The 20,926-nt window shown below is 42.1% G+C and overlaps 1 protein-coding gene and 1 long non-coding RNA gene across 7 annotated transcripts in view; one reads left to right on the top strand and one right to left on the bottom strand.

Moving 5' to 3' along the window:
* Positions 1-4,489: 4,489 nt before the first annotated feature.
* Positions 4,490-20,926, top strand: part of NR2C1 (nuclear receptor subfamily 2 group C member 1) — a 52,578-nt gene continuing 36,141 nt past the window's right edge. For 4 of the 6 annotated variants that reach the window (XR_004275132.1, XM_032298241.1, XM_032298264.1 and 1 more), the window contains exons 1-4: positions 5,089-5,338; positions 9,203-9,275; positions 15,428-15,658; positions 19,297-19,378. Coding sequence is in view for 5 of the 6 variants with exons in the window: in XM_032298241.1 (XP_032154132.1) it covers positions 5,118-5,338; positions 9,203-9,275; positions 15,428-15,658; positions 19,297-19,378 (607 nt within the window). In the remaining variant the exon portion in view is untranslated. Of the gene's footprint in view, positions 4,635-5,088; positions 5,339-9,202; positions 9,276-15,427; positions 15,659-19,296; positions 19,379-20,926 lie in introns of those variants that run through there. The other 2 variants (XM_032298247.1, XM_032298254.1) reach the window with 2 other exon arrangements.
* LOC116564877 lies at positions 16,953-18,066 on the bottom strand. Its single transcript, XR_004275145.1, has 3 exons — positions 18,038-18,066; positions 17,681-17,733; positions 16,953-17,424 (listed from the first exon to the last, which is right to left on the bottom strand). It is a non-coding gene; the product is annotated as an uncharacterized LOC116564877 (long non-coding RNA).

The following is a 20,926-nucleotide window of genomic DNA, read 5'->3' as shown; positions in this document are numbered from 1 at the left end:
GAATGCTGTAATGACATAACAAAGAGAAGGCGACAGTTTTAAAGTATAATTGTCAGCCAAATGCATATTTTATATTTGGTTCATAGAATATATCTAGATGTGGGGAAAGTCTCCTATTTGGTAATTTAGTTAAAATGTAAATGTTTTATCACAGCATATGTTGGTATGTTTTGGAGTGTGCTTCCATTGTGTTCAGCTTTTGAAAAGTTTGAGTTCCATTTTAGTCAAATGTAGTTAATGGGATTTCCAGAGATAGATATTCTGTTTTCTTATTATACTGCACTTTCCTTGAAGGCAGCTACTGTACTTAATATATCACTTTCTTCCATAATACTGCCCTAGGTCTTTTTAGTTTTTAAGAGACTGGGTCTCATTATGTTGCCCAGGCTGGACTCAGATGCTTGGGCTCAAGCAATCAGTCCTCCCACCTCAGCCTCTGGAGTAGCTGGGACTACAGGGGCATGCACCACCATGCCTGGCTTCCTGGGTCTTTCAGGAGAGAATATTTGTTCAATTGAAGAAAGGATAGGATTCTTGTCATCAACAACTCCAACACAGCTCCAAAATATCCATGTTGTAACCTAGATCTTAGGCCTACTCTCTCCACTGTCCTGCAAAGGCACATTTGCAACTACCTATTGGCTATCTATAGGAGTCCTCAAACATCTCAGACTTTACATGAATAAAACTCAACTTTCTTCCCATTCAAACCTGTTTATTTTCTTCTGTAAGAGAAAGATGCCATTTGAGGCTCCAGAATCTGCCTCCAACTCTTAACAGGACTCTGCAATTACTCTTGTATCCTTCCCATCCTCATTGCCTTGCTGTTACTACATAGGCCCTGTTTCAAGTTCTTGTTACTTGTTCCTGTGTTGGCAATAACATCTAATTCCAATGCCTTTGTGTGGTCCCATTTTAAACACTGCCAGAGCAATTTTCGAACAATGTAGCTCTAATCTAGTTTCATCCCCACTTCCGCATGCTTTAGTGGCTTTCCCAGTGGCTTGGCATGAACACTTCCTCAGTTGTCATATACTCCAGCTAACTCTGACCCAACCTTTCTCTGTTGACACAGTTTCCTTTTTTTCTTCATTTACCCCATTCGAATCTCTGTTTATCTAAGACTTCTCTGTGATAACTGCCCCGTAGTCTTTCTCTCCCCTGTTCCTCCAGACTAGATCCTGTCTCCTTCCTGTAGCTCCCACACAGCCTTTAGTTCATAAGCTTTTGTGTGGGACCTTCTGTCCCTAAAGACAACTTATTCGAGATTTCCCCACAGCATCTGGCAGAGTGCCTTGCAAGCAGCGGACACCCAGTATTTGTTGAATTAAATTCCTTCCTATGAGTCCCTTCTGATTTTTTTTTTTTTAAGTGCCTCTAATATATGTACCATTCTGGGGCTTAAGCCACTTTCATCTTCTAAAGGAAAATCTTATCTATGACATTTTCCCTTATAAGAGATCATTGTTTTGAGGAGGATTTTTTTTTTTTAAAGATAAAGGTAGTAGGAAATTTTTTCAAGCCTAAATATCAAATTCCTTTTCGTTTGGGGTTGGGGGAAGGGATGAAGGGAGAGCAACTTGCTCTTTCATATGAGTTGGTCATAGCATGTAAGAACCAATCTTGAAATGCCATTGTTTTTTTTCCTAAACGACTTATTATGTATTTCTAGAAATACTTTGTACTTAAAGTGATAACAGTTTGTATCTTATTGTCCATATATACTTTATAAATAAAAATTAGCGTTGTAAATAATGTTCATATGTATTATATTTATACAAAATAAATTTACTATAATATCTTTGGCTGGTGTGATTGTTCCCCTCCCCTCTACCCCCAAGACGATCTCGCTCTGTTGCCAGGCTGGAGTGCAGGCCTGTAATCCCAGCTATTTGGGAGGCTGAGGCACGAGGATCACTTGAACCCAGGAGGCAGAGGTTGCAGTGAGCCAAGATCACACCACTTCACTCCAGCCTGGGCAACAGAGTGAGACTCCATCTCAAAAATAAAGATGAACTTCATTTACCTCTTTTCCTGAAGCATAATTAACGGAAACGCTTCTTCGCTTACAAATGATGTTCCTCAAATGGCTTCTACTTTCAAGTTTTAACAAGTCAACTTATTGTGACTTAAGTAAATTAACAGGATGACAAGGGGTGACCACAAGCATCACTACAGGCATACATATTCTGCACCAAGAATAGAGAAGAGTCTCAGATTGCCTGTTTCCATTGGGCCTTCAGTGTAGTCATGCCCTTCACAATAGTATTTCAGTCAAGGACAGACCACATATACAACAATGGTTGCATAAGATTATAATCTCCTGTTTTTACTGTACCTTTTTAACGTTTATTTCTCTGAAGGACTTACTGTACTTTTTTATGTTTATATATCTGATGCACAAATACCTACCATTGTGTTACAACTGTGTCTAGTATTCAGTACAGTAACATGCTGTGTACAGGTTTGTCCTCGGGTTGTGACCTAAGAGCAATAGACTACAACATACAGCCTAGGTGTGTCTAGGCTAGACCATCTAGGCTTGGGTAAGTATGTTGTATGATTAGCGTACTTAATGAAATCGCCTAAGGACTCGTTTCTCAGGACATGTCCCTGATGTGACAATACTTTCATAATTTTCACCTTTGGGACCAGCTTATGGGTATTGGCAGGGGGTCTCCCTTCAAACCAAACCAAACATACAACAAATAATGCTAAAAGGTAGAGGTCGAGTTTTTTTTTTTTTTTTTTTTTTAAACACAGAGTCTCACTCTTGCCCAGGATGGAATGCAATGGTGCGAACACTGGACCAGACTCCTGGGCTCAAGCAATTCCCCCACCTCAGCCTCCTCAGTAACTAGGACTACAGTCCTGCAGCACCATGCCTGGCTAGCTTTTTATTTTTATTTGTTTTAAAGAGATGAAGTCTCACTATGTTGCCCATGTGGGTCTCAAACCTCTGGCATCAAGCAAGCCTCCTGCCTTCGCCTCCCAAAGCTCTGGGGGCAGGAGCCACTATGCTCAGCAGAGGTCGATTTTTAATGAGGGATAAAGCATATTTTTACTTGTTAGGGAATTTCATGCCTTGATCCCTGTCCATCTGCCTAGTTCCAGAGAGAAACGGTTGCTGGGAATGAGATGTTCTCATTCCCAAGAAACGTTTATTTTTCCTTCCTTTGATTTCTGCCCTGAGTCTGTGGCTGCTTTCCTACAGTGCCAACCTAAGCAAGATGAAACAGAAGTTTCATGGTAAAACAAAGGAGACTAAATATTTTTTAAAAAATGGAAATTTCAAGAATGCTTCAAAATCTAAAGCACAGAATACTCTGCACACAGGGCAGTTATTCCTGTCACACCTTGCTGCTACAGGTAGCCACCATCAGAAAGTGATGTTCCACTAATGTTTCTTCATTTCACAATTAAAAAAAAAAATTGTAGAGTCAAGGTTTTGTTATCTTGCCCAAGCTGGTCTCCAACTGCTGGCCCCAAGTGATCCTGCCTTGGCCTCCCAGCAGCCACCTTGCCCAGCTCTCATTTCATAAATCCAGCTAGCAGGCATTGTCCTATGTGTTTGGTAATACACCCTGAGCAAAACAGACAAAAACCAGCCGTTGAGGAAAAACACAGACACACACACACACATACATACATACATACATATATAGAGAGAGAAAAAAGAGAGAAACTCATTCTGTCATCCAGGCTGGAGTGCAGTGGTGTGATCTTGGCTCACTTCAGTCTTGACCTCTTGGACTCAGGTGATCCTTCCCCCTCAGCCTCCAAGTAATTGGGATGACAGGCATGCGCTACCAGGGCCTGCTAATTGTTTTGTAGAGACGGTGTTTCGCCATATTGGCCAGGCTGGACTCGATCTCCTGGGCCCAAGTGATCCGTCCACCTCTGCCTCCCAACTTGCTGGGATTACAGGCGTGAGCCACCGTGCCCATTGTCTAGTGATTATATTCTTGCCCCGTTTAGCCATTACATCTCTTTACTCACAATAGTTTGTAAGTGAAACTTTGCCTTACCAGATGAGTCGGCCTCAGCTTGTCATTATAAAGTTTAAATGTGATTGGAATCTACCCAAAGGCCAGTTTTCCAGAAATCAGAAACAGATATGCCTAAGACCCAGAGGGTTATTTATTACACGAGTCTGAAACATTGACTCAAAATTTTCCCTAATGCCCACCTTTGGCATATGAGCTTACTTTGCAGGTGGCTTCAAAAAAAATACCTCGCTGGTAACGCGCAGCTCTGGCGGGGCACTCTGCCTCCAAGCCAAAAGGGGGCAGTGGACTCAGAGAGCCGCGGTTCGGCCCTCTGATCCCTTCACCCCACCCTGGGAACGTCACGACCTCCTCTCGCCGCTTCTCCCTGTCGCTAATGCGCAGGCGCAGGTGGGATCGCGCACCGCCGAGCCGAGAAAGGGGTCACGAACTCTGACCTCCCCCAATACACAAACCCAGAAAGCTCCCTCCCCGGTGATTCTGGATTCCCCCCGCTCCCGTCAGCTTCCTCCAACCTCTCTTCCCGGACGGAGCGCCCCCCATCCAGCAGTGGCAGCCGCGGGACTGTCGCGTCGGCGCCCGACGCAGGAGACAGCGCGGCGCAGACGCGCCGGTAAGAAACGCTAGGTGGGGACACCGGCGACCGCGCCGGGGGTAGGGATGGGGGGGTGCCCTTCACCCCAACTGCCAACGGACGCAGTCCCAGCGCATCCCGCGGGCTGCGCACTCCAGCCGGCGGCGCTGTTCGGTCTAGGAGTGCCGCTTTGGGGCGCTCGGGTTGGGCTGGGAGCCCGGAGCTGTGGCGCCGGATGCATCCGGGGCCGTGGGGGAGGCGCGGGCGACGGGACGCGGGGCCGGACGGCGACGGCTTGGAGCACACAGCCGCCTCTCCTGCGGCACTAGCCGCAGCGCCTCTGACCTTTAACCTGCAGGGAAAGCTTCCGCGGCGCCGCAGTTTTCCCCGCCCCGGGGAGCCGCGCCGGGGCCTAGAAGACGCATGGCGAAAGCGGGCACTGGTGGGACCAGGGGAGAGGCCGACGCTCGGCTTGGGGCCGCAAGCCCTAGCCTGCATCCAGTCCCTAACTCTCGTGCCTGCAAGGGACGGACAGAATGACGCCCTCCACTTTCAGTTTTCTCTCACGACAAATCGGACCTGGGTCGTCGCTGCCTGCAGACCTGGATCTTATAAGAAGTGGAACGGCCCAGTGTCCTCACTGCACTGAGCACGTCCAAGCTTTCGATAGCTCTTTTGTTAAGAAATTCTTCCTCCAACTCGTGCAGATACCGTTTTTGTGCAGTATGAATGTTGCCAAGTTGTCCCATTGTCTTCAATAAGTAGGTCAGCCTTTAAACAAGTAACAGGAAAGGAAAAGCAAAAGATCTAAAATTAAGGCCTTTAGGGTTTTTATATCTCTAGAAGTTCTAAATAGACCTTCAATTTTGAGGTTTTTTGAACCATTTCTGCTGTGTGGTTGATGATACTCAATTGTTTTTAAACTTTGCCCAAGTCCAGCTAGTAAATCGGAAAAAGTGATGTGTATTTCTGTCACTGAAAGTGGGTCACATGAAATGTTGCTAGTCTTAGTTTTTCAAGGGGCATGCTAGTTTCTTCTAGGAAAGGTTTTTGTTTTGTTTTATAGAAATGGTGGTGATCCCACTTTGTTGTCCAGACTAATCTCTGGCCTCAAGCTATCCTCCTGCCTCAGCCTGTTGAGTAGTTGGAATTTACAGGCATCCTACGGAAGAATTTTGAGGGAGCAAACATTCCTGAATTCTGTGTGTCTGCCACACAGTGTATAATCCTTGCTCTTGGGGAACTAAAACATTCAATAAATAATAGTATAGATACAATTAATTGCCTTTGTTCAGTTACAAGACCATTTGCATCCTCTTAAAGTCTTTACAAACTGTCTCTAGAAAAACGCACAAATGCACCTTTAGATAAAATTTTACATACAATATTAGGAGTTAACAGAATCTGTTTCTGAGTCCTAGTAAACAGCCTTAGTCTACACAATAAATGCTGAACCCTTCAAGAAAGACTGGGTTAAAAAACTATTTGAACCAAATTTTTTTTTTTTTTTTGAGATGGCGTTTCGTTCTTGTTGCCCAGACTGGAGTGCAATGGTTCGATCTCGGCTCACTGCAACCGCCACCTCCCGAGTTGAAGCGATGCTCCTGCCTCAGCCTCCGGAGCTGGGATTACAGGCAATGACCACCATACCTGGCTAATTCTTTGTATTTTTTGTAGAGATGGGGTTTCACCATGTTGGCCATGCTGGTCTTGAGAACTCCTGACCTCAGGTGATACATGTGCCTCAGCCTCCCAAAGTATTGGGATTACAGCCATGAGCGCCCAGCTTAAGCCATATCTTAAAGGTCAGGTGGGCCGGACGTGGTGCCTCATGCCTGTAATTCCAGCACTTTGGGAGGCCGAGGCAGGTGGATCACGAGGTCAGGAGTTCGAGACCAGCCTGGCCAAGATGGTGAAACCCCATCTCTACTAAAAATAAAAAAATTAGCTGGGCGTGGTCGCTGGCATCTTTAATCGCAGCTACTTGGGAGGCTGAGGGAGGAGAATCACTTGAACCCGGGAGGCAGAGGTTGCAGTGAGCTGAGATGTCGCGGCTGTCACTCTAGCCTGGGCGACAGAGCCAGACTCTGTCTCAAAAAAAAAAAAAAAAAAAAAAAAGGAGTATGCTGGGGAATAAAGAACATCAGAGTTTGACCTGAACCTAGGCCCCCTTTTGGAAGTGATGGGAAATGAAATGAGAATAGGGGGAAGTCAGATTAGAAAAGAAGTCTCCCTTGTGCTCACAGTGCCAGACACCTTGTGAATACATAATAAATATTGAATGAACACCAAGGGAAGGGGTTAAAATTTTGTCCCTTTGCCGTTAAAGTAGCATTGATGGTCTGAAGCTGGAGAATAAGGATGTGATTCAGTTCTGTAAGTCATTTTGTGAATGCCTAGCCCATAGTAAGTAAGCACTCAAAAGTAATTGCTGAATGGAAGAAAATTGAGTAAATTACTGAGCCAATGAATATGACCATTTTTAAGGCTCTTGGTACACATTGGCAAATTACTCTTCTAGGAAGGTTAAAAAAAAATCTTAACCTTCTACCAGCAGTCTATAAAGAATGTGTGTGTTGGCTGGGTGTGGTGGCTCATGCCTGTAATCTCAGCACTTTGGGAGGCCAAGGTGGGCAGATCACTTGAGGTCAAGAGTTCAAGTCCAGCCTGGCCAATATGGTAAAACCCTTTCTTTACTAAAAATACAAAAATTAGGTGGGCATGATGGTGCATGCCTATAATCCCAGCTACTCTGGAGGCTGAGGCAGGAGAATTGCTTGAACCTGGGAAGTGGAGGTTACAGTGAGCCAAGATCACGCCATTGTACTCCAGCCTGGGCAACGAGCGAAACTCCATCTCAAAAAAAAAAAAAAAAAAAAAAACAGAATGTGTATGTTGCCTTATCTTTGGAACATGTATAGTCATGTGTGATGAGGATGTGTTCTGAGAAATGCATCCTTAAGTGATTTTATCACATACAAACATCATAGAGCATACAAAACTAGATGGTATAGCCTACCATACATACAGTGTAGCCTGTTGCTCCTAATGTACAAATCCACACAGCATCTTACTGAATTCTGTAGGCAGTTTTAACACAGTGTTATTTGTGTAAGTAAAAAATCTAAACATAGAAGAGGTACAGTAAAAATACAGTATTGTGGGTGTAATCTTGTGTACCACTATTGTATATTCAGTCCCATTCATTGACTAAAACATCATGCAGTACATGACTGTATATTGATCTAGTGATTCCCTGGATTTCATTCAGATACACCAATAGTTTATCTTCTTAAATTATTTTTTATTTAATTTTTGTGGTAATATTTGTATTTAAGTAAAATTTAAAAGGACCAAACACTTATTCAATGAAAAATAAGTCTCCCTCCCATTCCTGTTCCCAAACTTGCATTTTCTTTCCTTGGAGGTAGTTATTGGAACCATTTTCTTTATTACGTGTCCTTTAAGGTGTAGTTTTTCTTTTCTTTTTTCTTTTTTATTTTTTTTGAGACAGGGTCTCATTCTGTCACTTAGGCTGGAGTGCAGTGGTGTGATGATCTTGGCTCACTGCAACCACCACCTTCCAAGTTCAAGGGATTCTTCTACCTCAGCCTCCTGAGTAGCTGGGATTATGAGCACTGGCCACCATGCCCAGCTAGTTTTTGTATTTTTAGTAGAGATGAGGTTTCACCATGTTAGTCAGGCTGATTTCGAACTCCTGATCTCAAGCGATCAGCCCACCTTGGCCTCCCATAGTGCTGGGAATACAGATGTGAACCACCGGGGCTGGCCCAAGTGTAGATTTTCTTGTCTTTAGGTGGCATTGTAAAGTTTTCTTTGCCTACCTAGATCTTGCCTGTTTCTTACTGGGTTTATGCCTGAGTGTTACGGGCTGAATTGTGTTCTCCCACAAAATCATGTGAATCCCAAATTCCTATGTTGATGTACTAACCACCAGTACTTCAGAATTGAGTATAGTTGGACATAAGGCCTTAAAAGAGATAATTGAGTTAAAATTAGATCATTAGAGTGTACCCTAATCCAAAATAACTGATGTTCTTCTATGAAGAGAGTATGACACAGACACTCAGAGTGCCATATAAAGACACATGGGACTGGGTGCAGTGGCTCACGCCTGTCTGTAATCACAGCACTTTGGGAGGCTGAGGTGGGCCGATCACAAGGTCAGGAGATTGAGACCATCCTGGCTAACACAGTGAAACCCCGTCTCTACTAAAATAAAAATACAAGAAAAATTAGCCGAGCGTGGTTGTGTGCGCCTGTAGTCCCAGCTATTGGGGAGGCAGAGGCAGGAGAATCGCTGGAACCTGGGAGGCAGAGGTTGCGGTGAGCCAAGATTGCGCCACTGCACTCCAGCCTGGGTGACAGAGTGAGACTTTGTCTGAAAAAAACGAAAACAGACACGTGGAGGGCTGGGCATGGTGGCTCGTGCCTGTAATTCCAACACTTTGGGAAACTTCAGAAAATGCCAACCCTCCCATCCCAACTAGATTATTTTGAAGCATAGTCTTAAATATCATATAATTTTGTTTGCAAATTATTTAATAAAAGTGTTTTTATGAGTATAATTATAAAAAAGCATCTTTTTTATTTTTGGCAGGACATTTTGGCAGTTGATCATGGCAACCATAGAAGAAATTGCACATCACATTATTGAACAACAGATGGGAGAGGTATGTCTAGTTTGCAGTTTATCCACTGACACACCAAACTTTTATAATTCATACTAAATGCATATGCCAGATTCTAGAGTTCCAGAAATAAAAGATATTCCCTAACTTAAGATAGCTTTTCAGGCTACTGAGAGATAGTTGAATAATCAGACAATTTATAGTAGAATGTAGTAAGTGCTGTGACAGGTCATTGTATCTGGTGCTGTGGGAGCACGGAAGCAAAAGAATTGAAAGGAAGGAAGGAAGGAAGTTACAGGGTTGTGGAGTGAGTAGGAATGCTTTTGGAGGGAATGCTTTTTGGAGGGTGCAACCTGAGTCCAATTTTGGTGGGATCAGTAGGAGTTCAGTGTCAATACCAACATCTTCGTTTTTTTTAAATGGTTATGTCCTATTAATAAGAGATACCATGTAATCTGGAAATTCTCAAAATATCGTCTGGGGACCCTTTCAGAGAATCAGCCAGGTAAAAACCATTTTCATAATAATACTAAAATATTATTTGCCTTTTCAGTGTTGTTCTCTCCCAAGTATACACTGGAATTTTCTTTCCTTTTTTTTTTTGAGGTGAAGTTTCACTCTTGTTATTCACACTGGAGTGCAGTGGCGCAATCTCGGCTCACTGCAACCTTCGCCTTCCAGGACCAGGTGATTCTCCTGCCTCAGTCTCCCAAGTAGCTGAAATTACAGGCATACGCCACTACTGCTGGCCAATTTTGTATTTTTAGTAGAGATGGGGTTTCTCCGTGTTGGTCAGGCTGGTCTTGAACTCCCCCCGACCTCAGGTGACCTGCCCACTTCAGCTTCCCAAAGTGCTGGGATTACAGGCGTGAGCCACCATCCCTAGCCTACAAGGAATTTTCTACAGACTGTGTGACATGTGATGATACTATATGATGAAATGTGTCAACATTTATAAGGTATACATCATCACTTAATCATTGTTTTCCAGATGACCAATGTATAATGTTAGAAAACCATACATGAGTGAAGGATCCATTTAAATTGCAGGCTAGACCAACAGATTTTAATATAGTTTGTGACTCTACCTTGCAGCTAACCTTTGAAAAGCTGCCACTTGTTGAGTAGTTGTAGTATTGAAGAACGACTTTCACAGTTTGAAAAGGGTATTAAAATATCCTTCCCCTTTTCAACCGATAAATATGAAGCTGAATTTTCTTCACCATATATACATATATTAATGTATATATATATATGTATATTTAGGGAAGAAATATATTTCCAACTAATATTTTGTGGTCACGTGCCTGACTAATGTTTATATTTCATAGTGATGGGGTTTTGCCATGTTGCTCAAGCTGGTCTGGAACTCCTGGGCTCAAGCATTCCAATCCACCCACCTTGGCCTTCCAAAGTGCCTGGATTAAAGACGTGAGATACTGTGCCCAGCCTCATTATAATCAAAACAACGTAGTTCAACAGATTAAATGAAGAAACAGATATGAGATTCTAAATTATATTAAACCAGACATTCAAGCAATTTGCAGAAATATAAAACAATGCCATTCTTTACATTTTTGTTTGGAAAATAAACTTATTAATCATTAAGAAATAGGTTATAATGAGTACAAAAAAATTGGGATGAATGAATAAAACCTAGTATTTGATAGCGCAACAGAGTGACCATATTCAATATTTATTTATTATTTTTATTTTCATTTTATTTTTATTAAAAATTATTGTAAAACTTTTTTCATTTTTTTATTGTTGCAGGCTTGGATTTTTTTTATTTTATTTTATTTTATTTTATTTATTTTTTTTCCGAGATGGAGTTTCGCTCTTGTTACCCAGGCTGGAGTGCAATGGCACGATCTCGGCTCACCGCAACCTCCGCCTCCTGGGTTCAGGCAATTCTCCTGCCTCAGCCTCCTGAGTAGCTGGGATTACAGGCACGTGCCACCATGCCCAGCTAATTTTTTGTAGTTTTAGTAGAGACGGGGTTTCACCATGTTGACCAGGATGGTCTCGATCTCTTGACCTCGTGATCCACCCGCCTCGGCCTCCCAAAGTGCTGGGATTACAGGCTTGAGCCACCGCGCCCGGCTTTTATTTTATTTTTAGACGGAGTCTCACTCTGTTGCCCAGGCCGGAGGGCAGTGGCACAGTCTCTGCTCACTACAATCTCATCCTCCCAGGTTGAAGCGATTCTACTGCCTCAGCCTCCTGAGTAGCTGGGATTACAGGTGCCTGCCACCACACCCGGCTAATTTTTTGTATTTTTAGTAGAGATGGGGTTTCACCATGTTGGCCAGGCTGGTCTTGAACTCCTGACCTTGTGATCCCCATGCCTCAGCCTCCCAAAGCGCTGGGTTTACAGGTATGAGCCACCGAGCCCGGCCAATAATAATTTAATTGTACATTTAAAAATAACTAAGAGAGTATAATTGGATTATTTTTAACATACAGGATAAATGCTTATGGAGACGGATGCCATATTGTCCATGTGATTATTACGTATTACCTGCCTGTATCAAAACATCTCATATACCACAAAGATGATATATACTTACTATGTACCCATGAAAATTAAAAACAAATAAATAAAATGTTAACATTTAGTAGGTTATTAATTTTAAATGAATCAAGTGTTTTAAAAAAATTCTCTTTGAATTTCTAATATGTTAAATATCAATAGATATAGCTCACATGCAGAAAACCTCATCTCTGCTAAAAATACAAATAATTAGTTGTATGTGGTGGCAGGCGCCTGTAATCCTAGCTAGTCAGGAGGCTGAGGCAGGAGAAACGCTTAAACCTGGGAGGTAGAGGTTGCAGTGAGCCGAGATCGCACCATTGCACTCCAGCCTCAGCAACAAGTGTGAAACTGTCTCAAAAAAAAAAAAAAAAAAAAAAAAAAAAAAAAAAAAGCTCTTCAGAATCCTCAGTAATATTTTAGAATGTAAAGGAGTCCTAAAACCCAAGAACTGTTTCCATAATCTACTGCTCTTCCCTATTGAAGGCTCTTTGGATTGCTTAAATATTCAATTATTATAATTATCATGGTGCAGTAAATGTCCTTTTACTCATTTAAGCAGAATGTTTCAACCCAGGAACAGTTAGACCATGGATATGCCAAGTGCTCTTCTCTAAGACAGTGTGAACTATTATATTAGTCTTTTATTCAATACAATTTGCTTTAGGAAGAAACTGATTAGTGAATCAGAGCTTCGTTTTAAATTTTGCATAGAAAAGAATATTGAAATAATTTCAGGAAAATAAAAATAGAAAAAGTTTGGTACAGAAGAAACAGGATTGGAATTATGAAAAATTAGGAACCAACTTTGCCATTTCAAAATTAAATCAAGGAATTTCATTGGCCTAATGAAGTTTACTCTGGAATATATTTGCTGAATACCAGAAACTCTCAATGCTGAAATAGTTCTCTGTATTCTTGAAGTTGCTCCTCCCCAGACTACCCCATCTTGGCAGATGGCAGTTCTGTCCTGCCAACTGCTGAAGCCAAAATTTTGTAATCAAACTTGACCCTTTCCTTCTTTTTTTTTTTTTTTTTTGATACGGAGTCTTGCTCTGTCGCCCATACTGGAGTGTAGGCTCAGTCCTGGCTCCCTACAACTGTCACCTCCCTGGTTCAAGCAATTCCCTTGCCTCAGCCTTCTGAGTAGCTGGGATTACAGGCATGCGCCACCATGCCCAGCAAATTTTTTTCTTTCTTTTTGAGACAGAATCTCACTGTGTCGTCCAGGCTGGAGTGCAGTGGCATCATCTCGAATTACTGCAACTTCTACCTTCCAAGTTCAAGTGATTCTTGTGCCTCAGCCTCCCAAGTAGCTGGGACTATAGGCGCCCACCACCATGTCCCACTAACTTTTGTATTTTCAATCGAGACGGGATTTCACCATGCCCGGCCAAGGCTGGTCTCAAACTCCTGACCTTAGGTGATGCACCTGCCTCGGCCTCCCATTGTGCTGGGATTATAGGCAAAACCAACTGCACCTGGCTTTTTTTGTGTATTTTTAGTAGAGACAGGGTTTTACCATGTTGGCCAGACTGGTCTCGAACTCCTGACCTCAGGCAGTCTGCCCATCTGGGCCTCCCAAAGTGCTGGGATTACAGTTGTGAGCCACTGCGCCCAGCCCCTTGACTCTTCTTTCTTCATGTTCCACTCCAGTCCGTCAGCACATTTTGTTACCTCTCTCTTCTTAAAAATAAAAAAAAATCCCAATATAATTGGTTTTTCACCCCCAGCATGGTCCCTACTCTGTTCCTGGCCAGTATTTCTGCCCATATATCATAACCAGATACTGATGGTATCTGCAGTAGTGTCCTTTCTGATCTCCCTTAATTTTACTCCTGAACATTTTTTTTTCTTGAGACAGACCTGCTCTGTCCCCCAGGCTAGAGTGTAGTGGCATGTAGTAGCTTAGTGCAACCTCCGCCTCCCGGGTTCAAGCGATTCTCCTGCCCCAGCCTCTCCAGTTGCTGGGACTACTGGTGCCCACCACCATGCCCAGCTAGTTTTTACATTTTAGTAGATACAGGGTTTCATCATATTGGCCATCTGTTCTCGAACTCCTGACTTGAAGGGATCCACCTGCCTCAGCCTCCCAAAGTGCTTGGGATTACAAGCGTGAGCCATGGTGCCCAGCCTACTCTTGAACATTTGCAGTCTTTTCTTCAGAATAAATTTAGAGTACTTTTTTACACTTTTTTTTTTTTTTCTCGAGATGGAGTTTTGCTCTTGTTGCCCAGGCTGGAGTTCAGTGGCACGATCTTGGCTCACTACAGCCTCCGCCTCCCAGGTTCAAGCGATTCTCCTGCCTCAGCCTCCTGAGTAGCTGGGATTTCAGGCATGCACCACCATGCCCGGCTAATTTTTTGTGTTTTTAGTAGAGACAGGGTTTTGCCATGTTGGACAGGCTGGTTTCGAACTCCTGACCTCAATTGATCCACCCACCTGGGCCTCCCAAAGTGCTGGGATTACAGGCATGAGCCACCACACCCGGCCTACACTTTTTTTTTTTTTTTTTTATTTTTTTTTTTTTTTAAGTGGGGGCGGGGTTTTACTATGTTGACCAGGATGGTCTCGATCTCTTGACCTCGTGATCCACCCGCCTCGGCCTCCCAAAGTGCTGGGATTACAGGCTTGAGCCACCGTGCCCGGCCACAACTTTTTTTTTTTTAAACAGGATCTCACTGTGTTGCCGAGGCTAGTCTTGAACTCCTGGCCTCAAGTGATCCTCCTGCCTCAGCCTCCTAAGTAGCTGGGATTATAGATAAATGCTACTGTGTCTGGCTGATTCTTTTTTAAACAGTAAAATCCTGTCATTCCTCTGCTCCCAACCCTCTGGTGGCTCTCCATTTCACACAGTAGGAAATCTAAACTTTTGTATGGCCTACAAAGCCCTCTAAGTCCCAGCTGTCACTCAGATCCCATCTACTATAATTCCTATCTTCCCTTCTTTCTTCCTCATACTGCTCTATTGCTGTGCTTTGTGCCTCACGTGTCAAACACCCTCTCTCCTGCCCTGGGACCTACTTTTATGCTCTGTTTCTTCTACTTGGAATGTTCTTCCCCTAGGTAGTCCTAAGCCTTGGTCTGTTTCCACTCACATCTTTGCAAAAACGTTACCTCCTTAGAGTGATCTTCCCTCATTGCCCTCATTCTGATACTGTCTCACCTTACTTTGTTTTTCTTCATAGCACTTAGTACCACCTGACAATATTATTGTTTCCCTATTTACTATCCTTTTCCACTAAAATAAAAGCTTCATGAAGGCAAAAATTGTGTTTAATTCACTGCTACATTGCAGGATGCAGAACAGCCAATAGAAATCACCAATATATATTTGGCTAAATGGAACGTAGGAGGGAAGGGGAAGGAGGGAATCAAAATAGGTCAAAATGTTCTTACTCTTGTACCTTTGTTTGTTTGCACATTTATTTCCATAGGATAGAATTTTGTGGCAGTAGAATTGGTAGTTTAAAAGGTATGTGTATGTTCTGCTGTAGTCTGTAAATAAAAAGATTTTTAAAAAAAGGTATACGTGTGTGTTACATTGACTATATATGTAATGATGTGCTTTTCTGTCTTTGAAGATAGAAGTTAATTGTGTCATTAGAGAAAAACAAATGATTGACTTGAATTCATTATTTATTTTTTATAATTTTGTTAGATTGTTACAGAGCAGCAAACTGGGCAGAAAATCCAGATTGTGACAGCACTTGATCATAATACCCAAGGCAAGCAGTTCATTCTGACAAATCATGACGGCTCTTCTCCAAGCAAAGTCATTCTGGCCAGGCAAGATGCCACTCCAGGAAAAGTTTTCCTCACAACTCCAGATCCAGCAGGTGTCAACCAGTTATTTTTTACCACTCCTGATCTGTCTGCACAACACCTGCAGGTAACAAGTGTCTTTTTCTCTTACAAGTGTCTTAAGTGTCTTACGCTTAAAATAATTTCTTTAAAAAAAAAAACAATTTTTTTAAAGAAATTGTTTTAAGCATATGTCCTGCCATGAATACTTTGGATATATGTATATTCAGTAGGAAAAAAAATGCATAAAACTGTGTGTAGCACAGAGTGTCTACAGTGACAGCCCTCTCCTGTGGGCCACTGTACTTTCCTCACACTCATATATTTTGGGGGATTCTTTGTTGCATGCAGTAAGATCTACTGTGGCTGATGTAACTAGGAAGGCCTTTAATAAAATATATAGAGAGCTTGCAGAATTGTTAGGAAGGCTGAAGAAACAGTTCTAGGCCAGGTTTTCAAGAATGCTGGAGCATGCTGCAAAAATTCGCTTCTAAGAGACCTCCTGCTGCTTCTGCATAATTAGGAAATGGTCAGGTCAGGAGCAGCTTTTATAGCTGTATTTTCCAGAAGCAAGCTGCCTGTGGCAAAAACAGGAAGCTGCCAGATCAAGAAGTTTGGACTATAGCTGCTGGCTTCAGCATTGTGCTTCCTTTGTTGTCATGCATATCTCCGTGACATGGCAAGCAGTCTAGTCATGGTCTCCTGCTTTACTCTGGAACGTGGTAGTATAGGTTAACATTACACCATTTTACTTTTTGCTACAATAGAAAATTATACATTATTCTTCAAAGACCCAAAAAGTTTTATATACCACATGCCTGTGGTTATGTAGATGTTTTCACTGCTGGTTGCTATGATTGGATACAAATATGATATACTCTGAAGTTTGCTTTTAGAGACTTTTTGAAGGGGATCTGCTTAAAATTGGGTTTCACATTTTATGATGAAAAATGAAAGAAAATTCTTCTTTGGATTGAAAAACTCTGAATTCATAAAACATGAAAATTTGCCTACATATCCTGATATCATCTATTCATCCATTGATATTATTTCTATTAGTTTTGGAAATAAAGGTAGAAAGTAGATAGGGCCATAGATTTATAAGAATTCATTTTATCAACAAGACAGAAGTCACACAAAAAAATTTATAACATTATATGTACCTTAATTTCTTTTTCTTAAATTAGTAGACTTGATTTTTTAGAATAGTTTTAGATTTGCAGAAAAACTGAGCATATAGTACAGAGTTCCCATATTACCCCCCCTGTAAATACAGTTTCCCTTATTAACATTTTATATTCACATGACCTGTTTATTACAATTAATGAGGAATATTGATACATTATTAACTGAAGCTTATAGGTGGTTAGACATTCCTTGGTTTTTGCCTAATGGCCCCTTTTTGTTCCAGGATCCCATTCAGGATACCTTATCACATTGAGTTGTCCTGTCTCCTTTGGCTTCTCTTGGTTAGACCAGTTCTCACTTTCCTTGTTTTTGATGACCTTGACAGTTGTGTGAGGAGTACTAGCTAGGTATATTGTAGGATGCCCCATGAATGGACTTTATCTGGGAGGAAGATTACAGAAGTTAAGTGCCATTTTGTCACATTATGTAAAAGATACTATCAACATGATTTATGACTGATGAGGTTGACTTCTGTCACCCGACTGAGGTAGTATTTGTCAGGTTTCTCCATTGCAAAGTCACTCCTTTAAAAAAAATTCCGTATTTTAAAAATGAAGATAATATTGGCACTTTGCCTACTTATGGATCATCTCTAAAAGCAGTGAAAGAGAAACAGGTATAGGTTGGAATTCCCTTAGGTCCAAAGCTGATTTCTGGTCTAATGACCTAAGATGGAATGTGGGCAAATCCCTCAATCTCTCATCTCCTTCCAGCCTTAGGAAAAATAGATAAAAGGTTAGCAAGATTTGCAACAGGTAGGCTATTAAAGAAAAGTGTAATACTTGCCATAGATGCTTTCATAGGACATCTAGTACCAAAGGTTTTTGTTTTGATTAAGTACTTACTGATGACTGATTGTTGTGGTGATGTAAGAAAAAATGATGCAATATATTACATAGTAAGGGGTAATCATTTTAAGAACCATTTAAAGTTTGTAAAATCAGAATTACTCCTGAAGGAATTCAAATGCCTTACCTTTTTTTTTTTTTTTTGGGACGGAGTTTCGCTCTTGTTACCCAGGCTGGAGTGCAATGGCTCTTGGCTCACTGCAACCTCCGCCTCCTGGGTTCAGGCAATTCTCCTGCCTCAGCCTCCTAAGTAGCTGGGATTACAGGCACGCGCCACCATGCCCAGCTAATTTTTTGCATTTTTAGTAGAGACGGGGTTTCACCGTGCTGACCAGGATGGTCTCGATCTCTTGACCTCGTGATCCACCCGCCTCGGCCTCCCAAAGTACTGGGATTACAGGCTTGAGCCACCGCGCCCGGCCTTGCCTTACCATTTTTAAAAATTGAATTTATTTGTTCACGTTTCAAAATTGAAAGAAAAAGTTGAAAGAAAGAAACTAGTTAGCTTTTTTTTTTTTGTTTTTTTTTTTTTTTTTTTTTTTTTTTGAGACGGAGTTTCACTCTGTTGCCCAGGCTGGAGTGCAGTGGCGCAATCTCGGCTCACTGCAACCTCTGCCACCCAGGTTCAAATGATTCTCCTGCCTTGGCCTCCTGAGTAGCTGGGACTACAGGCACGTGCCACCATGTCCAGCTCATTTTGACAGGGTTTCACCATCTAAGCCAGGATGATCTTGATCTCCTGACCTTGTGATCCACCCACCTCAGCCTTCCATAGTGCTGGGATTATAGGCGCGAGCCACCAAGCCTGGCCTTTTTTTTTTCTCTGAGATGGAGTCTCACTCAGGCCAGAGTGCAGTGGTGCAATCTCAGCTCACTGCAACCTCCACTTCCTGGGTTCAGGCAGTTTTCCTGCCTCAGCCTCCAGAGTAGCTGGGACTGCAGGCATGCACCACCACACCCAGCTTTTTTTATTTTTTTTTTTTTATTTTGAGATGGTATCTTGCTCTGTAACCCAGGCTGGAGTGCAGCGGTGCGATCTCGGCTCACTGCAACCTCTGCCTCCCAGGTTCAAGGATTCTTCTGCATTAGCCTCCCAAGTAACTTGGATTACAGGTGCCCACCACCACAGCCGGCTAATTTTTTGTATTTTTAGTAGAGATGGGGTTTCACCACATTGACCAGGCTGGTCTCAAACTCCTGACCTCAGGTGATCCACCAGCTTTGGCCTCCCAAAGTGCTGGGATTACAGGCGTAAGCCACCGTGCCCAGCTTTTGTTCGTTTTTTAAAGAAGAAACTAGTTTCCTTTGCTACTATCTTATTAGCTGCGCCTAGTGATGAGCTTTTTAAGTCTGTACCTTTGTATAGCAACTATATCAGCATGATTATATAATTACCTCAAGGGAGTTTATTTATAGCCCCATTTCTATTTAAAAAGTTCAGTTATCTTTTTATGCTATTACAAGCATATTTTTTGTCATGTCATTCCTTGTGGAAAGGTTCTGAGCGCTTCATAGAGTTCAGAGTTTAAGAGTAACTTGTGATTCGTACCTGAGTCACGGCACCAAGAAAAAAAAAGAAGAATAACTTGTGAAAAAGCAACAAAGCAAAACCAACTGAATGTTCTTTAATTTTTTAATAGAATGAGTGCTGTTGAGTAACAACAGGTTTTTTGTTTTTTGTTTTTTTAAGCTCCTAACAGATAATTCTTCTCCAGACCAGGGACCAAATAAGATTTTTGATCTTTGCGTAGTATGTGGAGACAAAGCATCAGGTAACATTAAAAATAACCTCTTAAAAATAAAAAAAGAAAAATAACCTCCTTTATGTGTCGTGTTGTTAAAATAACTTCCACACTACCATGTTTCTTCTACTAAAAGAAAGAAGGAAAAAAAAAAAAAAGGCCGGGCGTGGTGGCTCACGCCTGTAACCCAAGCACTTTGGAGGCCAAGGCAGGTGGATCACCTGAGGTTGGGAGTTCAAGACCAGCCTGACCAACATGGTGAAACCCCGTCTTTAAAAAAATAAACAAATAAAAACTAAATAAATAAATAGGAGAAAAATAAAGGAGTATGTCATTTTTATGGTTCACATTTGTAGCCTTTAAAATTTAACTAATTTTTTCCCCAAAGTTCTTTTTATTTTGATACGGAGTCTCACTCTGTTGTTCCAGCTGGAGTGCAGTTTCATGATCTCAGCTCACTACAGCCTCTGCCTCCTGGATTCAAGCAATTCTCCTGCCTTGGCCTCCCAAGTAGCTGGGACTACAGGTGTGTGCCACCATGCCTGGCTGACTTTTGTATTTTTATTAGATACGGGGTTTCACCATGTTGGCCAGGCTGGTCTCAAACTCCTGGCCTCAGATGATCCGCCCACCCTTCCTTGGCCTCCCAAAGTGCTGGGATTACAGGTGTGAGCCACCATGCTCGGTCCCAGAGTTCTTTATTCACTTATTTTCTTTACTTCAGTGCAGTTTAATTTGATTTGTAAAGAAATAAAATGTGTATTTCACTTTTGAAAGTGAACATGTAAAAAACAAAATTTTTTTTTTGAGATAGAGTCTCACTCTGTTGCCCCAACTGGAGTGCAGTGGTGCAGCCTCGGCTCACTGCAACCTCTGCCTCCTGGGTTCAAGCAGTTCTCCTGCCTCAGCCTCCGGAGTAGCTGGGACTACAGGTGTGTGCCACCACACCCAGGTAATTTTTATAGTTTTAGTAGAGACGGGCTTTCGCCATACTGGTGAGGCTGGTGTTGAACTCCTGACTTCAAGTGATTCACCTGCCTCGTCTTCCCAAAGTGATGGATTACAGGCTGGATTACGCCCATCTGTAGAAAGATTTTTTTAATGTGAAAACTAGAAGTTTTGGCAAAGGAATCATTTAAAAATGATGGGTTCTGATCCTTAATAATACATTACATTAGGCCAGGCAAGGTAGCTCATTCCTGTAATCGCAGCACTTTGGGAATACTTCAGGCCAGGAGTTTGAAATCTGCCTGGGTAACAAAGAGATCCTGTCTCTTAAACAAAAAATATCAGCCAGTAGTGATGGCACTGTTAGCCACTACGAGGCTGAGGCAAGAGGATCACTTGAGCCCAGGAATTCAAGGATTTAGGGAGCTTTGATCATGCCACTGCACTATAGCCTAGGTGACAGAGCAAGACCCCATCTCTAAAAAAAAAAATTAATAATTCATATATTTGTTTTTTATTAGAGAATATGCTTGTTTCATTCTCTATTTAGTAACCCTCTTTGGGAGGCCAAGGCAAGAAGGATGGCTTAAGCCCAGGATGGAGACTAACCTGGGCAAGATGGCAAGACTG

This window comes from Sapajus apella, unplaced genomic scaffold, assembly GCF_009761245.1.
Source record: "Sapajus apella isolate SASKATOON/1434 unplaced genomic scaffold, GSC_monkey_1.0 scaffold2, whole genome shotgun sequence".
In the NCBI taxonomy this organism is placed as follows: domain Eukaryota; kingdom Metazoa; phylum Chordata; class Mammalia; order Primates; family Cebidae; genus Sapajus; species Sapajus apella.
The sequence above is the reverse complement of the archived record's forward strand: the minus strand, read 5'-3'. Positions and strand labels throughout refer to the sequence as shown.